Raw genomic sequence first — 25,875 nt, forward strand, 5'->3', positions numbered from 1 at the left:
GTATGTGATCAGATATATCTGTTTGCTATGTTTGTTTACCGGTGTATATATATTAACTGTCGTTTCCCCTAACTTAGCAATATATGCCTGTTCGCACCCTAAGATCTTATATAGTAGTATTACTTTAAAGATAGTGCTTTTTATGGCCTATTAGGGACTGCTAGGGGCGTAATATAAACGTCCGTGCGACCCTGGAAAAAAACAATTCGAAAGGCGATAAGATCCGTCGAAGGGGTTATAATATAGTGATATTATATAAAAGCTCTATCTATATATATAGCTTTTATCTAAGAGGGTTCAAAAAGACTAGAATTCGTAGGTTAAGCACGAACTACTATAATTAGATAGTTAAGCTCTAAATATAGGCAAAATAGTAGTAAAATCCCTTAGATCTATATATATTGGCGCCTTATTTTTAGAGCTATTACATCGGATTATACCAACTATACTATTTTAGGATATTCTTCTAAGTGAAACTAGAGACTAGTAGTTAGGAACTATAATATAGTTATCTCTAAGAGAAGTAAAAAGGGAAATATAATAAAGACTTAATATCTTTAGAAGAACTTTATTATAAAGAAAAGAAGAGTTAGTATATTTAATTTTACTAAAGAAAAGGCTAGAATATATTAACTACAATAGATAATTATTACCTATATAAAGTTATTAATAATAGATTAGAAGATTACTAGTAAGCTTTATCTACAGATAAGTAAACTATATATATACTTTCTATTTTTCTATTAGTACTTATAGAGATTTATATAAATATATAAAATACTAATAATAATCTAATAGCTATATCTAAAATTATTATCTAGACTATTACTATATTTAAATATAAATATATAGGGTAAGAAGTATTGTAGGCTACTTAATATAATATAATATCTAATATTATTTATATCTAGTTAAGTATATTAACTACTAAATAGATATTAATAAAGAGTATTTATATAATTAATAAATATAATAGCTGAATTTAGGATAATATTATATAAAAGTATCTTTATAACTATAAACACTACTTTTATAAGATTATATAGTTTATTAGAGTATAACTAGAAGAATATAATAAAATAATTTAAGCTAATAGAGCTCTTAAGGAAAGAGTAGCTTAGTTTGAGAAATATTATAAGTAATATATTATAGTTATAGATCCTAACTAGGAAGTTTATATATTTATAGTATATAAGATATAGATTAAATATAAGTTCTTAGAATATCTTAGTAAAGAAAAACAATAGGACTGTTTCTAGAAGTATTATTAAGAAGATTATATCTTTATTAAATATATAATAGATTTCTAAGAAGCTATAGCTAAATATAGAATTAAGATATTAGAGGCTATTCTAATTTAATTCCTATAGAAGAGTATAAAAATATAGTTATAGAAGTATTAGATAGAGGACTAAAATTACCTAATAAGACTTATAGAGATAATTAAATATTTTATATAGTTTAAATAAAAAGCTATAATCGCCAGCTAGCTAGAAAAGAAGGATAGAAGTAGTAATTTATATAGTAACTAGTATAATCTTAATATAATAGACTTAGATATTCTTAAGTTTATAAATAAATTAAAGAATAACTAATAGAAAGAAACTTAAATATATTTTAATTATAATAAGAAAAGGTATATTAAGTAGAATTACTAATTATTTAAGAAAAGTTAAAATAGGGATTCTAAGTATATTAAGAAGTTAAAAAACTAAAGATAACTAAAATAACTAAAACTCTTATTAGTTATATAAAAAAGGCTTTAAAATCACTAGTATATATAGATCTAGATCTATTAGATCTAGTATTAATAGTTCTTACTATCCTAGTTATTTTATAGAAGCTAGAGAGTATAGAAAAGTATAAGAAGAAAGCTAAACCTACTAATATTAAGATAGATCTCTATACTATATGAGATTTCTTATTATACTATAAAGTTTTAGTATATAGCTAAAATAGAAATATAGTTATTTATATCTTACTTAATTATAGTATTTCCTATATCTTTATTTCTATTAACTTCTTTAAGAAAAATTATTTATATCCTAACTATTATAAAGTAAGCTCAGATATATATATTTAAATATCTAATAGAGAGAGGCTTATTATAAGGTTAAAGGTTTATCTCCTAATAGCTCTTAGAAGCTAATATATAATAATTTTAGTATAGATATTTGATTTATTAGAATATAAACTTATTCTTAAGTAGGATTTCCTAAAGTATTAGAATCTTAAGATCTATTAGAAAATATCTATTATAAAGATTTATAATCACAACTAGATATATATTATATAGATTAATAATTAATATAGATATATCTTAAATAATAATAATTTATAGCTAAATTTAATATTAGCTAGATAGATATAAAAAGAACTAAAGTATAAGTCTATATAAGGAGTATTATATATTATATATCTAGAAATAATAAGAGAGTTTAAAATATCTAAGTTATTTAGGATTCCTATATATAGAGACCTAAAGATTTTTTATATTATTCTAATAGAATATAAGGATATCTTTAGGATAATATTACTATAAGAGTTATTACTAGAATAGACTATCTTATATAATATATATACTAGAGATACTATATCTATTAATATTAACTTATATATATTATCTAAATAAAAGCTATAAGAATAGATAAAATAAGTATCTAAACTATTAGAAAAGGATCTAATTTAACTATCTATAAGTACTTAGGGATTCTCTACAATATTTATTATAAAACTAAATAATAGTTAGAGGATATATATAGATTATTATATATTAAATAGACTAATATTAAAAAATAGTTATCTACTACTATAAATTTAAGATCTATTTAATTATATAAGTATTACTAAGATTATATTTAAGATAGATTTAATATCTAGATACTAGTAGGTTTAAATAAGAGTATAGTTAATCAAAAAGATTATTTTTAATATAATATAGGGAAAATATAAGTAGATTATAATATTATTTAGACTATATAATATACCTATTAATTTTTAGTCTATTATAAATAATATTTTAAGACTATTTCTTAGCTAATTTATTATAGTTTATTTAGATAATATTCTTATCTTCTTAAAAATTATAGAAGAATACTATAAGTATCTTAAAAAAGTATTAACTATATTAAGAGAATATTAGCTATATACTATACTAGGAAAATATAAGATTATTATTAAATATATTAAGTTTTATAGGTTCTATATTAGAGAAGAATAAGTCTTAGTAATACTAATAAAGATTAATATAATTATATTATAACTAAGGTCTATAAATATATATAAAGTCTAGTAATTCTTAGGATTTATAATATAGTACTAATAGTTTATTAAGGATTTTACTAGAATCTATATACCTCTATATAAATTGTTAAAGAAGCCTAACAAATAGCTCTAAAAAGATAAGCTTTATCTAATTTTGTGGTTAGTAATATATAAAAGGGCTTTTAGATAACTAAAGTATCTTATTACTATTACTTCTATATTAATCTAATCTAATCTAATAAAACTATTTATAATTAAGATTAATATATCTAAATAGGCTATTAGAATAGTTCTAAACTAAATAAATAAGAATAGAAAACTCTATCCTATAATCTTTAATAGTTATAAGCTTTCTAGTGTAGAATTAAATTACTCTATATATAAAAGGAGTTATTGGCTATTAAAAAGGCCTTATATCTATAGGATTATTATCTAGAAAACAGTATAAAAATAACTATTATAACTAATTACTAGGGTTTATAATATTTATAAATATTATTAATCTATAATAAGTAGCTTATTTACTAGATTATAGAGTATTAAGAATATAATCTAAAGATTTAGTATTAAAAAGATAAAGAGATAATTATTCCTAATACTATTAGTAGAAGGCTAGACTTTATTAATAAAGGCCCTATAAATATATTATTTCCTCTAATTTAGGATATTACTCTTACTATAATCTTAACTATAATAGAATAAATAGTTATAAAAGTCCTAGAAAAAGATTAGTTAGTAACTATAGAAAAATATTTAGATTTAGGAATACTTCCTATTAATAAGAAGCTTATAAAAACTATAGAAAAGTTCACTCTAAACTTATTATACTATAATATAAAATTACTAATAAAGTCTATAAATATAACTTATTGTTAGTTAATCTTTATCTATAAAAATAAGGTTTATATATTTTATTTAAAACCTCTTTTTTATAAAGAACTATTACTATATCTCTATAAGAAGTTTAGTTATTTAGGATATCTAGATCTAAATAGAGTTATTTATCTATAAGTATAATAACCTAATATAAAAAGAGATATAGAAGATATTATAAGATTATATCTTAAATACTAAGTTAGTTAGAACCCTTAAAAAGGATTAGAATAAGAAATAACTTAATATATAGTAGAGACTAATATCTATCTATTTAAATAGTAGGGTATTAATCTAATTAGATATCTTCTTTATATATCTAATAGTAATTATTAGATTATTACTATAATTAATTATACTACTAGCTAGGTTATTATATAAGCTATTCTAGAAGCTATAGAGGAAGCTTTAGGTTAATTTATATATAATTAGATCTTTATAAATTATAGTATACTAAGAGAAATGATTACTAATAATAGCCAAAATCTATTAGCTAGGGTAGTAAGATACTATATCTAGCTTCTTAGTACCTAATATTAAATAATTACTCTATACTATCTATATATAAATAGAAAGATAGAAAACTTTAATAGATTATTAGGCTAAATACTAATAAAATATTTAATAAATAAATTAATAAAGTTATAGGAACTTTATTTAATATAGACTATTTTTACTATATATATATATAAATATAGTATAATAGGGTTTAGCCTATTTTATTTAGTATATAGTAAATAACTATAAATACCTAGTAATAATAATAATACAATAGTAATATAATCTTTTATAGAAAGATTAGATATACTATAGAACTTAAATAATATATAAATAAAGATAAATAAATTATTACTAAATTATATAATTAAGAAGGGTTATATCTATAATAGTAAAGTTATAAAAACTAGCTTCTAGAAGAATAACTAGGTATTAATATATAATAAAAGTAGGAAGAAATTTAAAAGTAAATAGTTCAAACTATATTATATTTTAATAATCTATACTCTTAGAATATATACTTTAGTAAAGCTATTTAGTTATATACTCTAAAATCTTATAAATAGATTAAGACTCCTAGAAGTAAAAATAAATAACCTAAAGTTATTATAAATATTATAAGCTATTTAAACTATAATATTATAAGTTAATATAAAATTAAAAAGATCTAAAAAGGTTTAGAAGATCCTAAAAAATAATACTTTATTATTAACTTACTCTAACCTATTAACTTTTATTTATAAAGAGTAGGAAGAGTTCTACTATAATAGTATATAATAAAGTTTAGTAGGGGAGGATATAATTATAGAATATATTATTAAGAAAGTATATAGATATATAGTAAAATACTAATATATATAAGAAGATCTAAAATAGAAGGATCTTAAAGAGTTATAGGAAGAGTTAAGTTTAGACTTAAGTAATAATAATAGAGCTAAATATATCTCTAAAAATAAAGATATAGATAAAGTTAAGTATATCTCTAAAAATGTAGATATAGATATAGAAGGAGATATTCTTCTAGGAAGAAGTATTCTATATACTACAATAATATATAAAAGGATATTAATAAAAGATAGTCCCTTTACTATTATAATCCTAAAAACTAAGTTATAAAGTCTATAAAAAGAGAAAGGAGAATAAAATAGAGATTTATATTAGATATATAAGACTTATTAAATACTAGCTAAGAATATAGAAGAAAAACATAATCAAATTATAAATAGAAAATACTAAAAATTATCTCTAGGAATATTATAAAATATTATAAGATAGTATAAAGTAATATAAATTATATAGAGATATCTTTATAAGACTAACTATAATAAGTAGATTATTTAATAATAGCCTTTCTTAAAGAAGTTATAGAAGATTTAGATAAAATACTAAATAAAAGTTTATTATTAGAAGTATTATAAGTAGAAAGTTTAGAATCGTTATAAATAAAAGAGTTAGACTCTTTATAAATAATATTTATAAACTCTCTAAGTTCTTCTTTAAGAGCTAACTTCCTCTTATAATAATTATTTTTCTTTATAAATAAAATAACTATTTAAGATATAGTCTTAACTATATTAAGTATAAAAGGATTCTTCTCTAACTTAGTTTTACTTTTATTATATTTAATAATATTATTCTTTTTTAGAACTATCTTAATTTATATATAATTATAGGCTAAATAAGACTTTATTAAAGATAGCTAATTATATATTACTAATATTAGCTTAAACTTACTAGTTTTAAAGTAATAGTAGATATTATACTTATCTAATAGAGAAAAATACTAATCTATTAGATAAACTAGACCACTAGGATACTTAATATTAATAGTATAGATAGATCCTTTTAGACTAGGAGAGAAAAAGAAAGCTATAAGAAAAGAAGATTAGATCTTCTAGGTCTTTCTTATAGGAGAAAGGACTAACTTAATATAAACTAAAGTCTCTAGAGTTACTAAAGTAGGAATAGTTATATATAGTTTCTTAAAAATAGAAGATATAGTCTTCTTAGAAGAAGATATAGAGGGAGTAATATAATATTTTTATAATATAATTATAAGAGAAGAAGCTTTCTCTATATTATAATTATCCTCTTCTATAGCTAGATCTTTAATTAGATAGTAAGAGATATAATAATAAAAGATTAGATAAGTATCCTATATAAAATAAATAAGATTCTTAGAAGGATTCTAATAGAAAGAGTATCTACTTATAGTATTTCTATATATATATAAAGTATAAGAGTTATTAAATATAATATCTCTATTATTAAGAACTATAACTATATATAAAAGAAAAAGCCTATAATCTATTAAATAATATATATAGGATAAAGAGATAGCTATTCTGATTTATTAGATAATATATATATATCTTTACCCTTTTAAATTAACTTTAATATTATTAATATTATACTAATCTATATTATATATAACTAGTATAGCAATAAGTATAAGATCGGAAGCAGATTAGAAGTTAAGAAAGAAGGTATTACTAAATATATTAATACCTTTACTATATATAATAACTTTTATAAATTAAGATCTAATACTAAAGTTCTAGGGTATAATTATATCTATATTAGGGGGTAGAATATCCGACATTTCTATAAGAAATAAGATATTAGCTTATATTTAGTTTAAGTAACACTATAAGAATCTAGAGTTATATTTATTAAAAAAGAAGAGATATTATAAGATATACAAGAAGAGAAGTATAAGAAGAGAATTATACGAAAGAAGAGAGCGTGAAAAACAATAATATACAAGAAGGATAGCAAACAAGCTGAAAGGTGGTGTTAGTGAGCTTTTTTTGAATATAAGTAGAATTATACCGCTGAAAGAAGGCGACATAATGATGAGGTAATGCTAATTATTAAACTAAAGGGGGGGTTAATACTTTATATAGACCCCTATAAACAGGAAGCTCTATGAAACTAAATAAGAGGCCTTAGGCCAATATAAGTGTTTATAATGCCGGAAGTAGTAATCATAATGCTATTCGGAAAACCCCATACAAACCGTTATTACAATCTTTCCCTCTATACTATTTACTATATTATTGTTAAAACTATCCGGAAAATAACCAACAGGCTACTATTGAGCTGATTCGCCCTCGAAAAGGCGAATCGTAAATATTTGTGATCCTCTATATGCATGATCACACCATAGGTATTTTATATATCGTCGCTCTATACGAACACTCAAGATCGAGGCGATCTTGGTTAAGTAGGGGAGGATAAGATAAATTTACCTAATTCTCCCTATATATTTTATATGTTACAATCTGTTACGTTCATTTATATATAGTAATATCCACGTCTATATCTATTGCCATCTATCTATAGTTATCTGATCGTATGTGATCAGATATATCAATTTACTATGTTTGTTTATTGGTGTATATATATTAACTATCGTTTCCCCTAACTTAGCAATATATGCCTGTTCGCACCCTAAGATCTCAATAGTAGTTATAGATTAGCTTATAAAAAATATAATTCTTATAAATATAGTAAAGACACCTATTGAAAGAGTAATAAATATATTCTCTATCTATTTTTATATATACTATAGACTATTATAAATAATTATAAATAACTATAGGTCTTAATTTATAGGTATATTCTAGTAAATAATATATAAAAAGCTATTAATTTAATATTAACTATTAATTACTTTCTATCTATAATCTAATAGTATTATAAAGTATATAAACTAAATACTAAATAGATCTTATATATATTTATAATCTATATATAAAATAATTAGGATATATTATTTCTTATTATTACTATAGTAATTAATAATTATAATACTAATATAATAGGACTATCCCTCTTCTTCTTTATATATAATTATTATATTAATCCTATTAAAATAAAAAAGATAGAGGAATCCTATAAAACCTATATATAATTAGGAATTATAGATAAAATATTTATAAATTAACTATAAGAAACTACTAATTAAGCCTAAGCTATAATTACTTTTATATAAGCTCTATAAAAAGAATAATTAAATAAATAATAATAGGCTATACTAGTCTATAAAAAAGATAACTAGATATAATTAAATTTATAGAATATAGATATATAATAATAATTAAAGAAATTAGATTAGTTATATATCTAATATTAAGTTTTAAATATTTCTATATTTTATATAATTTAATTAGAAATATCTACTAATATCTATCTAGTATTTTATATAAAGCTAGTTAGACTAGTTATTTCAGATCTATTTCTATTATAGATTATAGATAATTTATATCTCCTACTAATATTAGTTAATAAAAAACTTAAGTATAAAGTAGAAGAGATAATAAATATAAAATATAAGAAAATTAATTAAGAATACTTTAATAAAACTCTAATAAAATAGATAAATTAGATAGAATAGATCTAATAAAGTCTTAATAATATTTAAGATTACTTTGTATTAAATATCTTTAAAGATAATTCAACCCTATTTTAACCCTATTATAGGCCTAAAGATAACTAAATATAACTATAATATATATAAGAAGGACTACCCTAAAGAGGAAATACTATTACGGATTAGTACTTAATATAAGGTTATATAGTATATATAACTATAATAACCTAATATATAGAATACCTACTTAGTAATTCTCTCTTTAAGCTTTTTATACACAGTTCATAGCCTAGCTTAATTATATATAAATTCTACTTTAGCCCTTCACACTATCCTAGATATATAATTTCGAATAGCCTCTCCTTAGATAGCTTCTCCTCGGTATTTTATATCACTATATTCTAGTATTACAGCTACTTGTCTTATTATAATCGTCTAAGAGGTGAATGAGGCTCCTGTCCAATTTCAGGCAGCTCCCGGCGAATGACTTTCCCACTTCCTGTTCGTGGGATCGAATCAAGAAAGTACACCCCACCGATAAGCCACTTATGGGATGCAAAGTGTGACTTAGTTATTTCCATGATCTTGTACTTTGTAACAAGCTTTTTCTCTTGTACTATGAATGCTCGCGGGTATTCTCCCCCCGAATGTATTCGCACTTGGTTAGAAGACTGTGCTCGTCCATCTGATAAAATATCACACTTACATTTTAGCGCCAACGACTGCAGCATCAGCCACGTCGTGGTGAGTCAAAAGATACTGCTCGAGCTCTGCAGGGGCAACTTGGAGACTTTTTACATTGATCAAGTCCCAATGTTTGTTTATGATTAGCATTCGCGGAACAACGACCGAAAACTTGAAAATGCCAACCTTCAATCGATCCACGATGTATATGCATCCCCGATAGTCGATATATCCAATGTCACCCGTTCGCAGCCAACGACGACAATGGCTTCCCCTGTCTCCTTCAGCTTCTTGTAGTACCCTTTCATAATGTTCGGTCCAGCCACCCATATCTCCCCCACAGTGGCACCTTGAGGTGCAGAGCCACCAAAATCTCGATCGTCTTGACGATCGATTCTTGCTGCGCGATTAGGATTTAACCATCCAATGGATCCATCGTCTTCATCATCCGGAGCAAACCCTGTTATAGAGCATGTTGTTTCGGTCATCCCCCATCCTTGCTTAACTGATACGCTGGGCCGGAAATATAGCTTTTAACGATGCGACCAAGATCGGGACTCAAGGGTGCTGATCCACTAAGGACCGTTTCAATGGCTCGCAAATTGTGAATTGAAGGATTCGGTTGTTTTGATATAGTTGCCATAATGGCCGGAACTGTCGCCATGAAAGTGACTCGGTAGATGTCCATGTACATTAAGTACTTCTGCACGGAAAAAGACTTCGTGATGAAGACCTTGGCTTGAAGGATAGCTGCGTTGACACAATAATATGCTTGACCCTGTAACACGATTAGCCCATTTGGCAAATTTGATCTATAGGAAAAGGTTAATGTCTTACATATGCATGATACATCGGCAGAGGTGCCAGCCATCTCTCTCCAGAGATAGCAAGCCTCTTCTTGCGCTCAATGCTCTTCTGGGTGTTCGGGTCTATGGGACGCTTGTAGAGAAGTTGAGTGCAATTTGCGACTATGTTATAGTGCGATATCTCAACTGCCTTGGGGAGACCAGTTTTTCTTAATAAATTTTAGCATCTCTCAATTTCACTGATCCCAATTCCATTTCGCTCACCCGCTCGAATAGTTTGTAATAGCAGTTGTTCCTTCGGCATCTTCACGAGTATCTATTTCGTTCCAGGACCACGATTGAACCTCTTCAGACGGTCTCCAGATACTTGTCCAAGGTGCAATCCGCGATGATATTTCCGCTGGTACCTCTTCCTTGGGGTCACAGAACAGATACACATTTTTGTGGTCGATACCGGCCTGTCTTGCGGCTTCTAAAGCGACGGAGACTTGCTTTTGACCTACTAACAAAATATTTGCTTCGGAATCTTTAATTTGATAGTGCAGCTCTAATACGCTAAATTGTCAGCGTATACAACAAAAAATATTAGTCATCGAACTTGGAAGAATCATTTTATCTCTCAATGAAGCACCGGAGGATGCTGCGTTGAAAATACAGCGTGAAGCCAAAACGCCCTATAGGAGAACGGGGAAGTACAAGCGATTTTCTGAGAATAGTAGAACTTTGCCGTTTGGATCAAGCCCAATATCTTGAAGACCTTTTGCAAATTGCTTGACCCAGACCTTGGCCTGTGCCATAGTAAAGCACTTCGAAGGAACATCGGCATCGAAATACTGGGGTGATTCGTGGGACGAAGGCGTTCCTGTGCTGAATACGAAAGATGTCATATCCATATACGGAATATCCACCTGGTATCTTGATTCAATCATTTGATTATGCTGGGATGGAGGTTGAATGATTTATGTTCAAGTTAAAATTGAAGTCAGTGTTAATTCCAACAAAACCACAGTAGACGGGAATGTATAAGTTAGAAGTCGGTGATTTCGTGATTGTAATCAAATGTTGAGGCCCTGTCCCCGGAATATAGATCAAAGTACTGGGGCCCATAATTTTGGTCTCTTTCAAGTTCCCGGGGGTGATCTAGAATATTGAAGATACTTGTAGCGTTTAGTTTGAATCAAAGCACATTCTCTCTGAGACTCTCATTCTTTACGATTATTTTGCATCAAGAGGCATATTTTCCCGTTTTCGATCTATCTGTTCACTTAGGTCTATGACCACCTTTATCTTGGAAATAAATGGATAGAAGAATGACGCGTACTATAGGACATGAGAATTCAAGCTAGACCTTACATATATGTCTGTCCAGGAATGTTAAGGTGATTTTTTTGAATGCATGCAAGCTTTAATTGATTACCAACAATATATGACGGCTGCTCTGAAATATCTTCACTTTATGATGTTAGCTATTCCGCCGACTTAAGCCAAACCCTAGAATTTTATTTACCTCTTGACAGCGAAGGAAATGATCTTCACTGTGTTCCGGGGGAAAATCGCTTCCGTGGAAAAAACATCAACTTGCTAGATCCCGGGGAAAGAAAGAAGACAAGATATAATAGTAGACTTTCCCCACCACCACGACCTGAGAATACTAGAACTGTTAAAATCAAGAGCAAGATCAGGGGCAGGGCTTTCAGAGCTGAGGGGAAATAATAATGAATGGTAGAAGACTAGTCCTTTTTTCTGTGCGGAGTGCTCAAGTGTATACACATGTTCTTACTATCATCATATCTGGAGCTGCTCAAGTGCCAAGTTACATATCCAAAAAAGCACGTTACTGTATGAAAAGGATTTCTCAGAGCTTCCAAGTAGAATAAGCGATACGTATGTCTGCGTTGTAACATTTTCTAAAGAAGATGTAGGGGCGTAGATAGTCTGTTATTGTCGGTCTTGGCTTCGTCCCTCGGATCAAACATTCGAAAAGCCGCTCCATTGATAGGCTAATGGGACTAAATCTCACTTATTTCCAAGCAAAGGAGGGGCCCGGTCCGTCCAGATGGACCCCGGTGTCTATCCACGCTCAAAGGCAACCATCAAGGTTTGTCAAGTTGAGAAATCATCAGTTTGGTTCCGATGGGTTAGGAGATAAAGTCTCACATTGCCTTCTGCTAAAACTTGAGCCACATAGAAATTTGCTTGCCATAAAAACTGAGGTTCTCCTGCTCAAAAATGCCTTCTTTCCTCAAGGTTTCTATCTTCTTCAGTTCTGCCTTTTCATTGCATTCGATATAGAAGTCAAGAGGCGCTTTTCTGTTGCTCTTCCCATTCTAGCCCTCGGTATATCCGTGCTCGGTCACCCTGGCGGACACCATCTAAACCGCCGTGAGATTACTCATCGCGCCGGGATGGGCCTTCATGCCGTGATCATGTTTCGAGATATCATGGGCATCGTGTTAAGTGTAACCTCGACCGCCGCTAGCATAGCCACAACACAACTTAATCCATCCATACTGAGGCCCCATATTTTGAGACTATTCAGAATGACACTTGTGTCTTGACTCCAGAGGTCACCCAGGGTTCTTACGTGTTCCCTCCTTCTCAAATCCTCCATCAGGACATGACTGAGGACCGGATTGGTTTTCCTCTTTAGTTGGATATCGGCGTCCTTAAAATGGCCACCTGTGAGCCTCTGGAGAATATCTTGATTGACATGTGATGGGGCTCTTACTCTAGCTTCAATGGTCTGTCGCCCAACACTCCATTCTTGGAGCTTCTTGAGGAGCTCGACATCGACAAGTCGGACTACTAGATTGGTATTACAGACCTGCACACCGACAACTCCACCTTTTTACGTGGTATGTGGCCTACTGATTCCAACGGCCTCATGGAGATGAAGACCATTTTCCCAGGTAAGTTTAGTACCTACTATTACATCGCACCCCCCCCCCCCCCTCCCCTCCCCCTTCCTCAGTAAAATCTGATAGACAATCAATTTTAAGCTTCTACATTCAGCGTTCTATTCACATCCACGTCCAAGTGCACACCGACTGGACCATGCGCAAGAATGGCACTATCACTACTGGTAATGTGGTCAGCATAGGTCAGCTCTACTTCGACGAGGCGCTTGAGAAGAAGATCATGGCTCTGGAGCCATATGCTTCGCACACCCAGATAAACCGTACCACCAACGCTGAGGATAGTGTCTTTCCTTACGACACTGCTGGCGGTTTCAGTCCAATCATCAACGTCATTCCTGTTGATGGTCATGATATCACCAAGGGCATGATTGGTTACGTCACCCTTGGTATTAACACCACCGCCATTGAACGCGGTGACAACTATGTTGGCGACTAGTGAGTGCCTTCGTCTACTGTCAAGTTTAATATGAGCAACATTGGACGTCGACCTTGGAGCTGCTGTGAGACCTTGGCAGCATCCAATTTTCTTCTGATGGGATAGACTATAGACTGAATTTTCTTCAAGGTTCATTTGAATCATGTCGCATTTGAGGGCGACTGTTATGGTCGTTATATGGCCTCCATGGCATCTATTCTTGAATTGGAAATAACTTAGACATAGAACTTTAATATAGCTTTTACCTTCTGTGCATTGAGTAATAGTCTATCCGGTTGTCTCTATCGGGTTGTCGCACGACCAAGGGCGAGAGAGGAAGCGATTCTGCTGCGTCATTTGAAGGTTTCAAAGCCAATTCTCTAAGAGAAAAGTTGATATATGGCTAGCACCCCGGATTAATGTCCTCCGGCACGGCTAGGTTGTCAGCTAATACCAAGTTTAGTGCTACTGCTCTTTCTTCTTCTTTCTTCTTTGGTTACAGCTAGCCTAATAACAGTCCTAGTATAGATAATACTGATTACCTATAGCAGATTAATGAATTCTACTACTACATACTGCTACTTCCACTACGGTCACAGCCCTGAAGTTCAAGAAGTAGAAATAATCAATACCGCCCCCCGTCAATAGCTATATCAGGAAATTCCATATTAGAAAACGTCAAACCAGGCAACAGACCAGGAATCATGGATATTTTAACTTTATAGCCGGGTAAAAAAGTACATGTAGGCACTTTGCTTCATCTGATCGAGCTCCTCGAATTTGACGACCTTCTCATCATTGAACATAACCCAAGATGGATCAGTCTTGTCTGCCAATGCCTTGCGAATAACAGCCACATAATGCCTATATTGGTCAGCGGGATGATAATAATATAAAAAAAATATGCTTTGGGGGAATAAAGGGGTTACTTACCCTGCATGGACCGATGTGCCTTTGTGACATACAATGGACCGTAAATGATACCTGGCTGGCAAGTCGCTGCATCCGTGAGGCGCACCTGTTAATTGTTCATCATTGCTGTCCTCTTGCAGAGCTTCCTCGTCGGGATGGCTGAAAACCCAATCTAAAGCTCGATTGACATCGCCATCGGTAGCAGACAAGGCTCGCTGAGCCCTGGCTACCTCGATACCCATTTCACCTAGCTGTGCAATCTTCGCCTCGTCATGCGCACTAGCCCCAGACCCCTGTGTCGACTTACCCAGAGCCAGTGGCTCGTCGATGTCAGGGTCTTCCATGTGAGCAAAGAGCCAGTTCATCGCAGCTTCCGTGTCAGAGTTTCCCGTTGCGTGAAGGGCCTTCTCACATCTTACAGCCGGGAAGCCCATACTTGAAAGTTGTTCCATGGCGGCGGCATCAGGCTGGAAGCTGACTGGCTCGTCGATCTCGGATAATAGCTCCTCATCTGCGCTACATTCACTAGCCAAGTAATGACCCAGGTCTACTGCCCCATCATCGACAATCAATGGGATGTCTAGTTTTGTTGGGACCCAGTTGACAAGCTCAAAGCGGCGAGCATTAATGGCCAATTCCCGTGGCAATGTCTTGAAGGAAGTTCTTTTCGAGAATCCATCAGAGCTGTTACAAGCAGGGCAAGTGAGCTCAACGACCTCTTCAGCAGTAAATATGTCCAGACACTCTGATAAAGTGACAGGCTCAAATCGGTTCTCTTCCCCCGGTATGCGACGCGCAGGCACAGCAAGCGAGATATTATCTTGCTCGTCTACCTTGTAACGCACCTTTTTACAGCTCAAGCACTGGAGCCGTTGCTCTACCTCAAACCGAAAATCTTGGACAGGATTGACCTCGCCATTCTGGTGCTTTGTGAGACTCACGGTTTTGAAAAGGTGGAGGAGGAATTCGAATGCATCCTGTTGTCTCATGGTAGAGAACTCCTCGTGACCCTGACCAATGAGATATTTGAACATGGCTGGGGCTAGGCCCTTTTGGTGTGCAACCTCTGGCGAATCTGGGCCGGCTGCTAGTCGTGAATCAGGCCGCGAATAACGACCAGATAATAAACCATCCGCCAGTTTTCTCAATTGGGTCTCAAGATCCTGGGCCGGTACTTGACACAACGGTGGCTCTTCAAGGGGACGATAATACCGATTTTGAAATCCCGCCACAGAGAAGATGGATTGCATGATACTAGACAAGTAGCAGCTGTTCCCTAGATTTGCGAGGCCCGTGAATCCAGGCCCGAATACTGGACTTAACTCACGGCCGTCCTCGGTGGTCATAGAAAACTCCCATTGAAGATTGTGTTCGACTTGCATTTCCATTAAGCTTTTCTCGGTCTTCTCGCGCCCAGCCAAAAAGATACCCCAATGTGCGAGGTGATTGGCAAGTTCAGGATCCGTCCTTTCTTCATTGCATGAATAACAATAGATATCTGCGGAGCCTTCAGCTGTGATAGATCCCAATTTGACAGCTACAGGATGCGACGACGCGTCAGCATGGGCAAGAGCATGAGAATTCCCTTGGGTACCACCAAACTGGCTACGGCCGCATCCTATGTTCCCACATTCTAAACAAATCCATAAATTCTCCTTCAAGTTGCAAGAGGAACATTGACTAGAATCTTTGATATCCGATTAGTTTATTGCTCATAACCTAGGTTTCTCCGAGGCAAGTACCTTTGGATTGGGAATCTTCGGTCTGTTGTTGAACAAGAGATATTGTGTGTTCACAAGGGATGAACTCTTGCTCCCAGGCTTTGACCTCTTCCCTTTTAGAAAAAGTCATTGCAGTCATGATCCCGTTGATGACAGCAGGCAGGTTCCCACTTGTTTCGTCCACATTGCTTTGTTGGCATGGGTAGCATACCACCGATGTCGCAATATCGTATCGATCCTCCTCTGTCTCGGCGGCGATGGCAAGTTTCGAGATTTTTGGCGGGGGTTCATCTCTCTATATATATTGTGAGGAAGAAGCTTAATGCCATTTCTGGCCAGAGATAGCGCTTACCTGAACTTGCTTGGGTGTTCGGCGAATGTTCAAGGCCAAAGAATGCCCAAAACGTTGATAATGAAGGAGAGCGTGGTCATTTTCCCCGGCGCAGCCACCATTGAAACAATGGAGGCATACATTCAGGCCTAGCTCGTGATCCTGGAAAAGTGAAAGTACTCCAATTAATCACCATACAAGGACTAAGAGCAGGGAAGCAGCAGGGTACATACAATCGAGTCAAAGCATTGTGTACAGTCTTCTCTGTAAACAGCTTGAGAAGATCCCGGTGGTTGGAGGTCTGTTCTGATTAGCTCATTGTTTCTCAACCCTGTAGGTATCAAGGCTCAAGCTAACCTGCAGCACTCGAATGCACGCAGGCCATCCTTTTGAATTTGGGAGAGATATGCGTTTTTGTTTTTGGAATAGCGGGGAGGAAGTATGTTAGATTAAAAGCAGACACTCATGAAAAAGAGCAGAAAGAGCTGATCGAGCAAATACCAGAAAGAAATGCGGGACAAGCAAGGCAGAAGGAGCTCTTGAGACGTGGGGCATCTCATTATCTAATCCACAGACGTGGGGTGAGAGGCCTGAGGCTCTATATGCTCTCCGCCTACCAAAAAGTCACCTGAGCACTTAACGCGTTCCTACGCGTCGCGGGATGCCCACACACTCTTCATCTCACCTGATTTCCAGTTCTATCACTCCTTTGCAAGATTCTGTTTCGAGATCGACATTCGAAAAGAAGCAGCAAATATGGCTTCAGATGCTGCTTCTCATGTCACTGTCGGGGCTCTCAGGTAAGTTTCCGGCCGAGGGTTTTTGTCATTTTGTGTACAAACGAAGCAGCAGCTAATATCTTGGGGTTTAGTGCCATTTTCGATGACACAAAAGGTGAAGTTCGAGAGCCCATCGTCCAATGCGTTCAGGTCAAACCTCTACCGCCCCAACCAAACAATCAAGAACGATACCGAGCTGTTTTCAGCGATATTGCCAACTATGTTCAGACCATGCTTGCCACCCGTACGTTCTGCTGGACACTACTGGTTGCCCTCTATCATGCTGACCCAAACAGCAGAAGCAAATCACGTGGTGACCGATGGTTCCTTACGGAAGGGCTGTTTTGTCCGACTTAAAAACTTCCAAGCAAACTCAGTCAAGGGCAAAAAGTGAGTGGGACATGGACATAGTGGACTGACTTCTTGCTGACGAGAGTTCAGGATTTTGATTGTTTTGGATCTCGAGGTCCTGGCAGATCTGGGTGAAGCAGAGAAAATTGGCGAGCCCAAACCTTTAGAAGCTAAGGGTGAAGAAGAGGAGAAGACCCTACCGACCACCATCTCTAGCAATGGATTTTACGGCTCCAAATTACAAGGCGGCCCACCACAACAACCTACCCAGGCCCCAGCTATACGGGGGACCTCTGCATCTGCCCATGCTACGATTTACCCAATTGAGGCTATCTCTCCATACTCGAACAAGTGGACTATCAAAGCTCGCTGCACTAGCAAATCTCCTATCAAGACCTGGCACAACAAGAATGGCGAGGGCAAGCTTTTCAGTGTGAACCTGTTGGACGATAGTGGCGAAATTCGTGCAACTGGATTCACAGAGCAATGCGAAATGCTGTATGATATTTTCCAAGAAGGCAGTGTCTATTACATTTCAAGTCCCTGCCGCGTCCAAATTGCCAAGAAACAATTCAGCAATCTCAGCAATGATTATGAGCTGACCTTTGAACGTGACACTCTAGTTGAGAAAGTATGAAAGCTACTCTCCCCAACCGTCGAGACTAAGCGCTGACCACGATTTTTTTTTTCAAAATAGGCAGAGGACCAGAATGATGTACCTCAAATCCGCTTCAACTTTACTACCATCGGGGATCTTCAGTCCGTGGAGAAGGATACAACAACAGACGTCATTGGTATTCTTAAGGACGTTGGCGAGACATCTCAGATTGTGTCGAAGGGTACTCAAAAACCCTATGACAAAAGAGAACTCGGCCTGGTTGATAACTCCGGTTTCTCGGTTCGCTTAACCATCTGGGGAGCGACTGCCGTCAATTTCAACGTGCCCCCCGAATCTGTAGTTGCTTTTAAGGGAGTAAAGGTCTCAGATTTTGGAGGGCGAAGCTTGAGTCTGTTGAGCTCTGGCACGATGGCTGTGGACCCTGATATTGGGGAAGCTTACCGGCTCAAGGGCTGGTACGATGCGCAAGGTCGGACCGAAGTTTTCAACTCTCATGCATCAGTCTCAAATGCAACCAACTCCAGCATGAAGCCTGACCAGTTTAAGACTGTTGCACAGGTTCGCGAGGAACAACTGGGCATGTCGGATCAAGTAGACTTCTTTTCCATGAAGGGTACTGTGGTTTACATTAGACAGGATGCTACTTGGTGCTATCCTGCCTGTCTTTCCGAGGGATGTAATAAAAAGGTGACTATGATGGATGAAGGTCAATGGCGCTGTGAAAAATGTGACAAGTCCCACCCCAAGCCAGAGTATCGCTATATCATGCCTGTGAGTGTGAGCGACCACACCGGTCAACTTTGGCTCAGCTGCTTTGATGATACGGGTCGTCTGCTTATGGGGACAACGGCCGATAATCTAATGCAACTCCGCGAGGATGATCCCACCGCGTTTGGCGAAGTATTTCAAGAAGCCAATTGTCAAACCTGGGATTTCCGATGCAGAGCCAAACTCGATACCTTTGGTGAACAGCAACGGTTAGTAGATTTTCTTGTTCATTTACTCCATATCAATTTTGACTGACAATTTCCTACAGGGTACGGTACCAGGTCTCATCTGCCAAAGCCATCAACTATTCTGAAGAGGCTTCTCGCTTGGCTAAAATCATCAGTTCTTACAATCTCAATTAAATAGACGAGATGCTAGTGCCTATCTGATATTTGTTCTTCTGTCTTTGATGTTAACTCTGGTGGGTCCTGTTCAACTAGGATCCTAGGCTCTATGATTATGACTTTCTCTACCCTGCTTGTGCGTCTTTTTCTCTTCATATTCCAGTATCTTTTAGAAAGAAAACTTGATACACGTTCACCATGATTGATATTCAATTGTCGTATTAAAATGGAGTTCCGTAAGTACATCCAGTAGGTAGATAACAGTGCCGAATTTCCCAGCCAATTCAGATTGGAGATGAGTTGATACATAATGTACTACATTACAGTGCAGAGCCCCGGTGGAGCCTGGAGGTCCATTGAGTGGAGACCTCTGGCGGTGACTTTGGCGGTGAGCAGTAGTGGGAAAACTCAGGAACTCCGAAGGCGGTGAACATGTGCAGTACGGGAGTTTTTTTTTTTTTTTTTTTTTTTTTTCTGGGTCTCCTTCACGTCGTAGAATTCTTGGTCAGTCTTGCTTCTACCGTCGAGCCTTTTTTTTCCCCCTTCAGAAAAAGATAGGCATACATACCTAGCTCCCTAGAAACCATAAGCTCAAGTCAAATCGATTCTTCAACCTCGATATGGGGAAACGCAGCCACGCCGAGCCGACAGAGCTCCGGCCAACGAAAAAGTCCAAGGCGGACAAGCCTTCCAAGGAGAAGAAGTCTACAGATGGAAAGGGAGAATCTGATTCCGACAAGTCGACCTATACCCAAGCCGCCGCTCTTATTGCGCTTCCGCAGTCTCAGATTGATCAATTTCTTCAGGACAACATCATCAAGGTCACTGATACCTCGGCCGATGGCTCTAGTCTCCGCCCCATCCTTTCTTTCGATTACCTGCCTACCGGTGACGACAAACTCTACTCACCATTAAAATCATTCCCCGCTCCAACTTCAATTCAAGCCGTCACTTGGCCATTGCTCTTTTCCGGCCGTGATGTGGTCGGTATCGCAGAGACCGGTAGCGGAAAAACCTTGGCTTTTGGATTGCCCTGCCTCAAAAAGATTATCGAATCGAAGAAAACTAGAAAACCTTATCATCCCTCTGCAGTCATTATTTCTCCTACCCGAGAGCTTGCCATGCAAATTCATGACCAGTTCATGAAATTTTCTGACGTCTCAAGTGTCGGGGTGACATGTATCTTTGGAGGTGTTGGAAAGGACGAGCAACGTGCGGCACTCCGAACGGCTGGGATAGTTGTTGCTACTCCCGGTCGGTTGAAAGATCTTCAGAATGACGGATCTGTCAATCTCAGCAAGGTGAAATATCTCGTCTTGGACGAGGCCGATCGGATGTTGGACAAGGGGTTCGAGCAAGATATCAAGGATATTATTGAGCCTATGCCGGTCTCGAGAAGACAGACGGTCATGTTCACGGCCACTTGGCCGAAGTCAGTTCGGGATTTGGCTGCTGGCTTTATGAGTTCCGCTGTGACAGTCACCATTGGTGGAGATCCTTCTGCAGACCCCAGGGCAAACACCAGAATCAAGCAGGTTGTCGAGGTGCTTGATGGGCGTGATAAAGAGAACCGCCTGATTCAATTGCTGAGCCGTTCTCAGAGAGGATCCTCAAACCCCGAAAAGGTCTTAGTTTTTTGCTTATACAAAAAAGAAGCAATGCGGGTGGAAAGGCTCATCAAAACTAAGGGGTTCAGAGTCGCCGGAATTCATGGTGATCTCAACCAGTCCGATAGATTCCGAAACCTGGAAGCCTTCAAAACAGGCGCTGCTACGGTTTTAGTTGCAACAGACGTTGCGGCACGTGGTTTGGATATCCCTGCTGTGAAATTGGTTATTAACGTCACTTTCCCTCTTACCGTGGAGGACTACGTGCACCGTATTGGCCGAACTGGTCGAGCGGGAGCTGACGGCCACGCTATTACATTTTTCACCGAGCAGGATAAAGCTCTTTCAGGAGGGTAAGTGATAAACCCCCTAGGTTTACTGGATAATGCTAATTTTGAAAAAAGGTTGGTCAATGTATTGAAAGCTGCCAACCAAGATGTCCCCGAGGATTTGATGAAGTTCGGGACTACAGTCAAAAAGAAGCAGCACGATGCTTATGGCGCATTCTTCAAGGATGTTGATACGGATAAGAAGGCAACCAAGATCACCTTCGATGATTAATTTGTTCGAATCTCTTGTTAAATACTAGCGATAGATCGCTAATCGGTTTTGGAGTTCTTCCTGCGAGAGGATATCATCTTGCGAAGCTTGATCGCTTGCCCCATCAGGTATTGTCTCTCGACATAGAGTCTAAATGAATATTGTTAGATACTCTCTTCAAATTTTCTTCCCCCCAATTCTTATGTTTCTTCTTGGGCCTGGGAAAAACTTACATAAGTAATGAGTAGACACAACTGAATGCGAGAGCAGGGATCGTGTCCTGGTCTGCACCCGATAGTCCCTGTGTGGTAATAGCCCCCATGGCTAGGACCGCCCAAATGTAACTCATAGGATGAATGCTCATTTCGGTGATCCCAAGGCCATTCTCATGTTGTCCAAGGTATGATCTTATAAAATTAAAGCTCCACAAAGTGCGGATCGCCATGTTCACAATATTAGCCATCACTAATCCATAAGCACCCATCGACCAGACTTCCAAAAATAGATAGGAAGCTACGGCGTAGCACACAGAAAAAGCACCCATCCAGGCGGTTTGCCTTTGGATTTCTTTTGAATTTGCAGCAGACGCCACAAAAGCCTCAGTGATACCATTGAAGGCTAAGAATGGAACATAATAACAATAGAGTGACAGAAGTTCCCCGACTTGGGGCGATGCCCACTGGCGGCCTCCCAGAATTCGAAGTCCTTGAGGCACCATAATGGGACCCAGTGGGATTGCAAGTACCGAAAGCAATTGGTAAGCCCGAAGGAGATCGATCAGATGATTTTTTGCAATGCGCACTTGACCTGCGTTTTTCCCCCCATTCTCGTCTGGGCTTAAAAGTGTCGAAAATAAGTTTCGGCTACTCTCTTCCAGGGGCTGGAATACGACTCGTGCAATCAGACCGCCATAATTTGACGCTAGCGAATAAATTCCTTGATCCTCTAAGCTAGACAAAGCGGCGAGCATCATAGAATCTCCTTGGGTGAGGAGGTGCTTTACGAGGGATTGGAAAAGAACACTTGCGGCGAGCGATGTCAGCTTTCGAGAAAACCGACCAAGAAGATATTCGGTCGTATCCCTAATTGAGACCATGAAAAAAATTAGTCTTTGTTCAATGCACCACGGGGTAAGGTAGGCTCCCTAACATGGCTTTAATAACTGTGGGGAGGAACGAGAACTGTCGCTCGCTCGCTCGCGGAAGCAATGATAAACAGTAGCCGACGATTAAGGCCATTGAATAGCTCAGATGTCCGAGAGCAAAAGGGAGAATTCCCATATTTTGGCTACTATGGGCCGCATAGAGAAACAGTGAGCATGTCACAAAGCTTTTGATCAACACTGCAGGCATCTCAGCAGCGGCTCGTTTCTGGTACCACATTCGTTGTTGCACGATTGCAAAAAACGGTTCGACGCTCAATTCAAGAATCGCAGATACTCCTGTTAGGACTATGCCGAGCTTAAAAAAGGGTGTTTGTATTGCCTTTTCGGGTGCATAATGCTGATAAACCACTGTGAAAATGATTGTCGAAAGTATGCCCAGCAAAACACTCAAATAAGAGAAATTGACGACCGACTGAGATGCAACAGACTGCCCATGTCGACGAAGTTCATTCTTCAATTTTGTTACATCAGTGATGAGTGGTTGTCTCTGAATGGCCATACGGATGCTTTCTCGAGAAAAGTATAAAATTGAGGCCTGAAAAAGTTCCAGCTGAGCAGCGATTCCGAGTATCATCGGCGACAGACTGCGCAGAATGAGCTGGTTGGAAATAAACGTGAACATCCTAGAAACCACTTGAATGAGAATCAGGAATGTTGTGCCCGTGGCAGAAGATGCTAGCATGTTGCCCACTCGGGCTTCGTTAGGTTCCTGCATTGTGTATCCGCGGTGTCGGTATGAGAAACGTGTCTCTCAAGACTAGGAGCGGTTCCACTAGTGATGCAAGAAAAGAAAAGTGAAATCCTAATGAATGTGAATTCCGCCAATTCTGGAGCGTGGTGCTAATGAGACACGGTAGAAAGGACACCTACAAGCGTGGTATCTTATAGAGCTACTCGCAGAGAGTGCCCAGGTACTGTGTACAAGGTGCAGGAGTGGCTACTTCAAATCGATCTTGCGGGTGGGCTGATTACATAACTCTCACTAGACCTCAAGTGCTTCAATGCTCAAATATTAACACTTGAACTATATAGGTGGTTTGGACTATAGCTGACTATAGTCTAGACCTGATGGCTCATCTATACGGTTTGCATCTCTCCCATTCAGGAAATTGGAGATGCTTCATCTTTTGAGGGCGTGCCGAGCCATCTGTACGAGAAACCCACAATTACAGCGCTACCAGCGTGGCAAAACAAAGCAAGAAAATGGCGTCTAAACATCGCATTGTTGGTTGATGATCTACTAATGGGTACAATGAGATATTGTGTCGCCGGCGACAATGTGCCTTAGTACCAGAGATATTCGGAAGTTCGGATTTTCTGAATGACCGAGCTTCATATGTACTAGGTAAATTGATCCGTATGGAATTGATATACCAGGATCCTTCCCTATGTAAAAGGGGCAAGAGGCTCATTTTGAATGTCCACTCAATTGATGAGTGAAGTCTAAAATGGAGGCAGGAAGAAGGGGTAGCCACCGTTCTTGGTCTTGAACACACTGAGAAGTAGGCTGTATGTCCCAAAGATGACGCTTCCCCAGATCAAAACAGCCAACTGCTGCCCCTTGACATCTTCCATTCGGGGGACCTTCACTGCCAGTGCAATTGTCGAAAAGGCAAGGACGGCGTCTGAGTCAGAGATTATGGTTAGAGCAAGAAACATTAAGATAGAACAAGAAGTATTCCATGCATCACTTACAGATGGCAGCCACAATCTGAGTTTCCATGCCAAATTGGTTCTGGAACCCTCCTGCGAAATAGCTGATGCCCCCTTGACCATCTCCTGCAACGTATGGAACTTTCCGAATGTGATTAAACATCTGACCACTGGTGAACAAAAGGATGGCAATCAGGCTGACAGCGGCCCAGAGATTCCGATTTTGAATGATTGGCAGCACGTATGGTGAGAGCACCGTAAACAAAGTGACAGCACCCATCAGGATAGTGATTCCGGAGACAATGCGCATATAATTCACAGGTCGAACCAAGGGGGGCTTAGGCCCGTCGGGTAGGTGCCGAGTGATCCATGCGTAGAGCTGGTCGCCAGACATCGGTCTAGATTAGATATCAACATTAGCAAATCGACAACAAAACAATGTACAAGTCTTCAATTTCATTCAACTTACCCCGTGAAATCAAGTCTTTCTGGTTCCGCTTCGATCTTCGCAAAGGGCCCGACGGTCGGAGGAAACAGAAGAATGACGGGGGCGGTTTGAAGCATGTACTATATTTTGGACAATGGGTAAGTTTTTATTTCAATATAAAAAGAAGCATTGGATGTCGAGGGACAAGCTCAAACCTTTTGGAAGACTGCTTTTCCATGGTCAAAATCCAAGGTACCAAAGACCACCTTTAAGCCATCAAGCTTGGATCCTTTATTCCAACTTCGAGAGATCAAATCCCACTCTGCATCAAACTCCCGACACATCAGACACCCATAGCGGGCATCCATAGCTGTAAGAATCACTGCGGCATAGTAATCGCGAGGGGCAGTAGTTAGCTCTCCAAATGAGGCGCTATCCAAATCAACAGGGCCAGAGCGCGAGAGTGCATGGTATTTTTGGAACTTGTCAACCGAGGGCTTCGCCGCGAAAACCCCGGAGAAGACAGAGAATAGAACGAAAAGAGTGGACCAGGGCTTCATTTTGGCATTGGGGCTGGGGGATGAATGAGCTCTGCAATCATTCAAGAAGGATGTAGTATGATGTGGCTCTCTCTCATAGCTCTCTCCTCCCGCCGAATTGAAAGGTGGCCCCATTACGTAAGGCGGCCCCGCCTGTGCAGGCTAATCACGAGTACACGCGTCCATTGCTGCTTGCCAGACGCGATCACAACCAAACAAACTAAGCTTTGACTACCCAACTCGGGGGAACATAGACTGCCATGGAGGTAGTCGGGGAATCTTCCTT

At 36.9% G+C, this 25,875-nt stretch overlaps 9 protein-coding genes across 9 annotated transcripts; 4 read left to right on the forward strand and 5 right to left on the reverse strand.

The window, feature by feature from the left end:
- Positions 1 to 9,577: 9,577 nt before the first annotated feature.
- On the reverse strand, positions 9,578 to 9,844 carry N7478_000378 (uncharacterized protein; the record flags this gene model as incomplete). Its single annotated transcript, XM_056916594.1, has 2 exons — positions 9,578 to 9,668; positions 9,717 to 9,844. 2 exons carry the CDS (start codon positions 9,842 to 9,844, stop codon positions 9,578 to 9,580), a joined length of 219 nt encoding a protein of 72 aa, XP_056784474.1.
- Positions 9,845 to 9,882: 38 nt separating this feature from the next.
- N7478_000379 (uncharacterized protein) lies at positions 9,883 to 11,429 on the reverse strand (the record flags this gene model as incomplete). Its single annotated transcript, XM_056916595.1, has 5 exons — positions 9,883 to 10,154; positions 10,241 to 10,472; positions 10,532 to 10,709; positions 10,765 to 11,055; positions 11,197 to 11,429. The coding sequence occupies 5 exons, from the start codon at positions 11,427 to 11,429 to the stop codon at positions 9,883 to 9,885; spliced, it is 1,206 nt and encodes a 401-aa protein (XP_056784475.1).
- A 1,335-nt stretch (positions 11,430 to 12,764) lies between these two features.
- On the forward strand, positions 12,765 to 13,150 carry N7478_000380 (uncharacterized protein; the record flags this gene model as incomplete). Its single annotated transcript, XM_056916596.1, has 2 exons — positions 12,765 to 12,959; positions 13,016 to 13,150. Coding segments are annotated over 2 exons (330 nt in total), but the record flags the coding sequence as incomplete, so codon positions are not given.
- Positions 13,151 to 13,357: 207 nt separating this feature from the next.
- Positions 13,358 to 13,854, forward strand: N7478_000381 (Intradiol ring-cleavage dioxygenase; the record flags this gene model as incomplete). Its single annotated transcript, XM_056916597.1, has 2 exons — positions 13,358 to 13,409; positions 13,472 to 13,854. The coding sequence occupies 2 exons, from the start codon at positions 13,358 to 13,360 to the stop codon at positions 13,852 to 13,854; spliced, it is 435 nt and encodes a 144-aa protein (XP_056784477.1).
- Positions 13,855 to 14,552: 698 nt separating this feature from the next.
- Positions 14,553 to 17,182, reverse strand: N7478_000382 (ubiquitin-specific protease UBP14; the record flags this gene model as incomplete). Its single annotated transcript, XM_056916598.1, has 6 exons — positions 14,553 to 14,697; positions 14,767 to 16,432; positions 16,488 to 16,761; positions 16,819 to 16,959; positions 17,031 to 17,098; positions 17,155 to 17,182. The coding sequence occupies 6 exons, from the start codon at positions 17,180 to 17,182 to the stop codon at positions 14,553 to 14,555; spliced, it is 2,322 nt and encodes a 773-aa protein (XP_056784478.1).
- Positions 17,183 to 17,553: 371 nt separating this feature from the next.
- N7478_000383 (replication factor A subunit protein RFA1) lies at positions 17,554 to 19,676 on the forward strand (the record flags this gene model as incomplete). The annotated part of the gene is made up of 6 exons (XM_056916599.1): positions 17,554 to 17,597; positions 17,669 to 17,820; positions 17,873 to 17,966; positions 18,018 to 18,558; positions 18,625 to 19,523; positions 19,583 to 19,676. The coding sequence occupies 6 exons, from the start codon at positions 17,554 to 17,556 to the stop codon at positions 19,674 to 19,676; spliced, it is 1,824 nt and encodes a 607-aa protein (XP_056784479.1).
- A 602-nt stretch (positions 19,677 to 20,278) lies between these two features.
- Positions 20,279 to 21,826, forward strand: dbp3 (RNA-dependent ATPase DBP3; the record flags this gene model as incomplete). Its single annotated transcript, XM_056916600.1, has 2 exons — positions 20,279 to 21,618; positions 21,670 to 21,826. 2 exons carry the CDS (start codon positions 20,279 to 20,281, stop codon positions 21,824 to 21,826), a joined length of 1,497 nt encoding a protein of 498 aa, XP_056784480.1.
- A 208-nt stretch (positions 21,827 to 22,034) lies between these two features.
- N7478_000385 (oligosaccharide translocation protein RFT1) lies at positions 22,035 to 23,685 on the reverse strand (the record flags this gene model as incomplete). Its single annotated transcript, XM_056916601.1, has 2 exons — positions 22,035 to 22,887; positions 22,955 to 23,685. The coding sequence occupies 2 exons, from the start codon at positions 23,683 to 23,685 to the stop codon at positions 22,035 to 22,037; spliced, it is 1,584 nt and encodes a 527-aa protein (XP_056784481.1).
- A 728-nt stretch (positions 23,686 to 24,413) lies between these two features.
- On the reverse strand, positions 24,414 to 25,610 carry N7478_000386 (OST3/OST6 family protein; the record flags this gene model as incomplete). Its single annotated transcript, XM_056916602.1, has 4 exons — positions 24,414 to 24,595; positions 24,666 to 25,021; positions 25,093 to 25,190; positions 25,266 to 25,610. The coding sequence occupies 4 exons, from the start codon at positions 25,608 to 25,610 to the stop codon at positions 24,414 to 24,416; spliced, it is 981 nt and encodes a 326-aa protein (XP_056784482.1).
- Between the last annotated feature and the right edge of the window lie 265 nt (positions 25,611 to 25,875).

Source organism: Penicillium angulare (assembly GCF_028827245.1).
Source record: "Penicillium angulare strain IBT 27051 chromosome Unknown utg000001l_segment0_segment0, whole genome shotgun sequence".
In the NCBI taxonomy this organism is placed as follows: domain Eukaryota; kingdom Fungi; phylum Ascomycota; class Eurotiomycetes; order Eurotiales; family Aspergillaceae; genus Penicillium; species Penicillium angulare.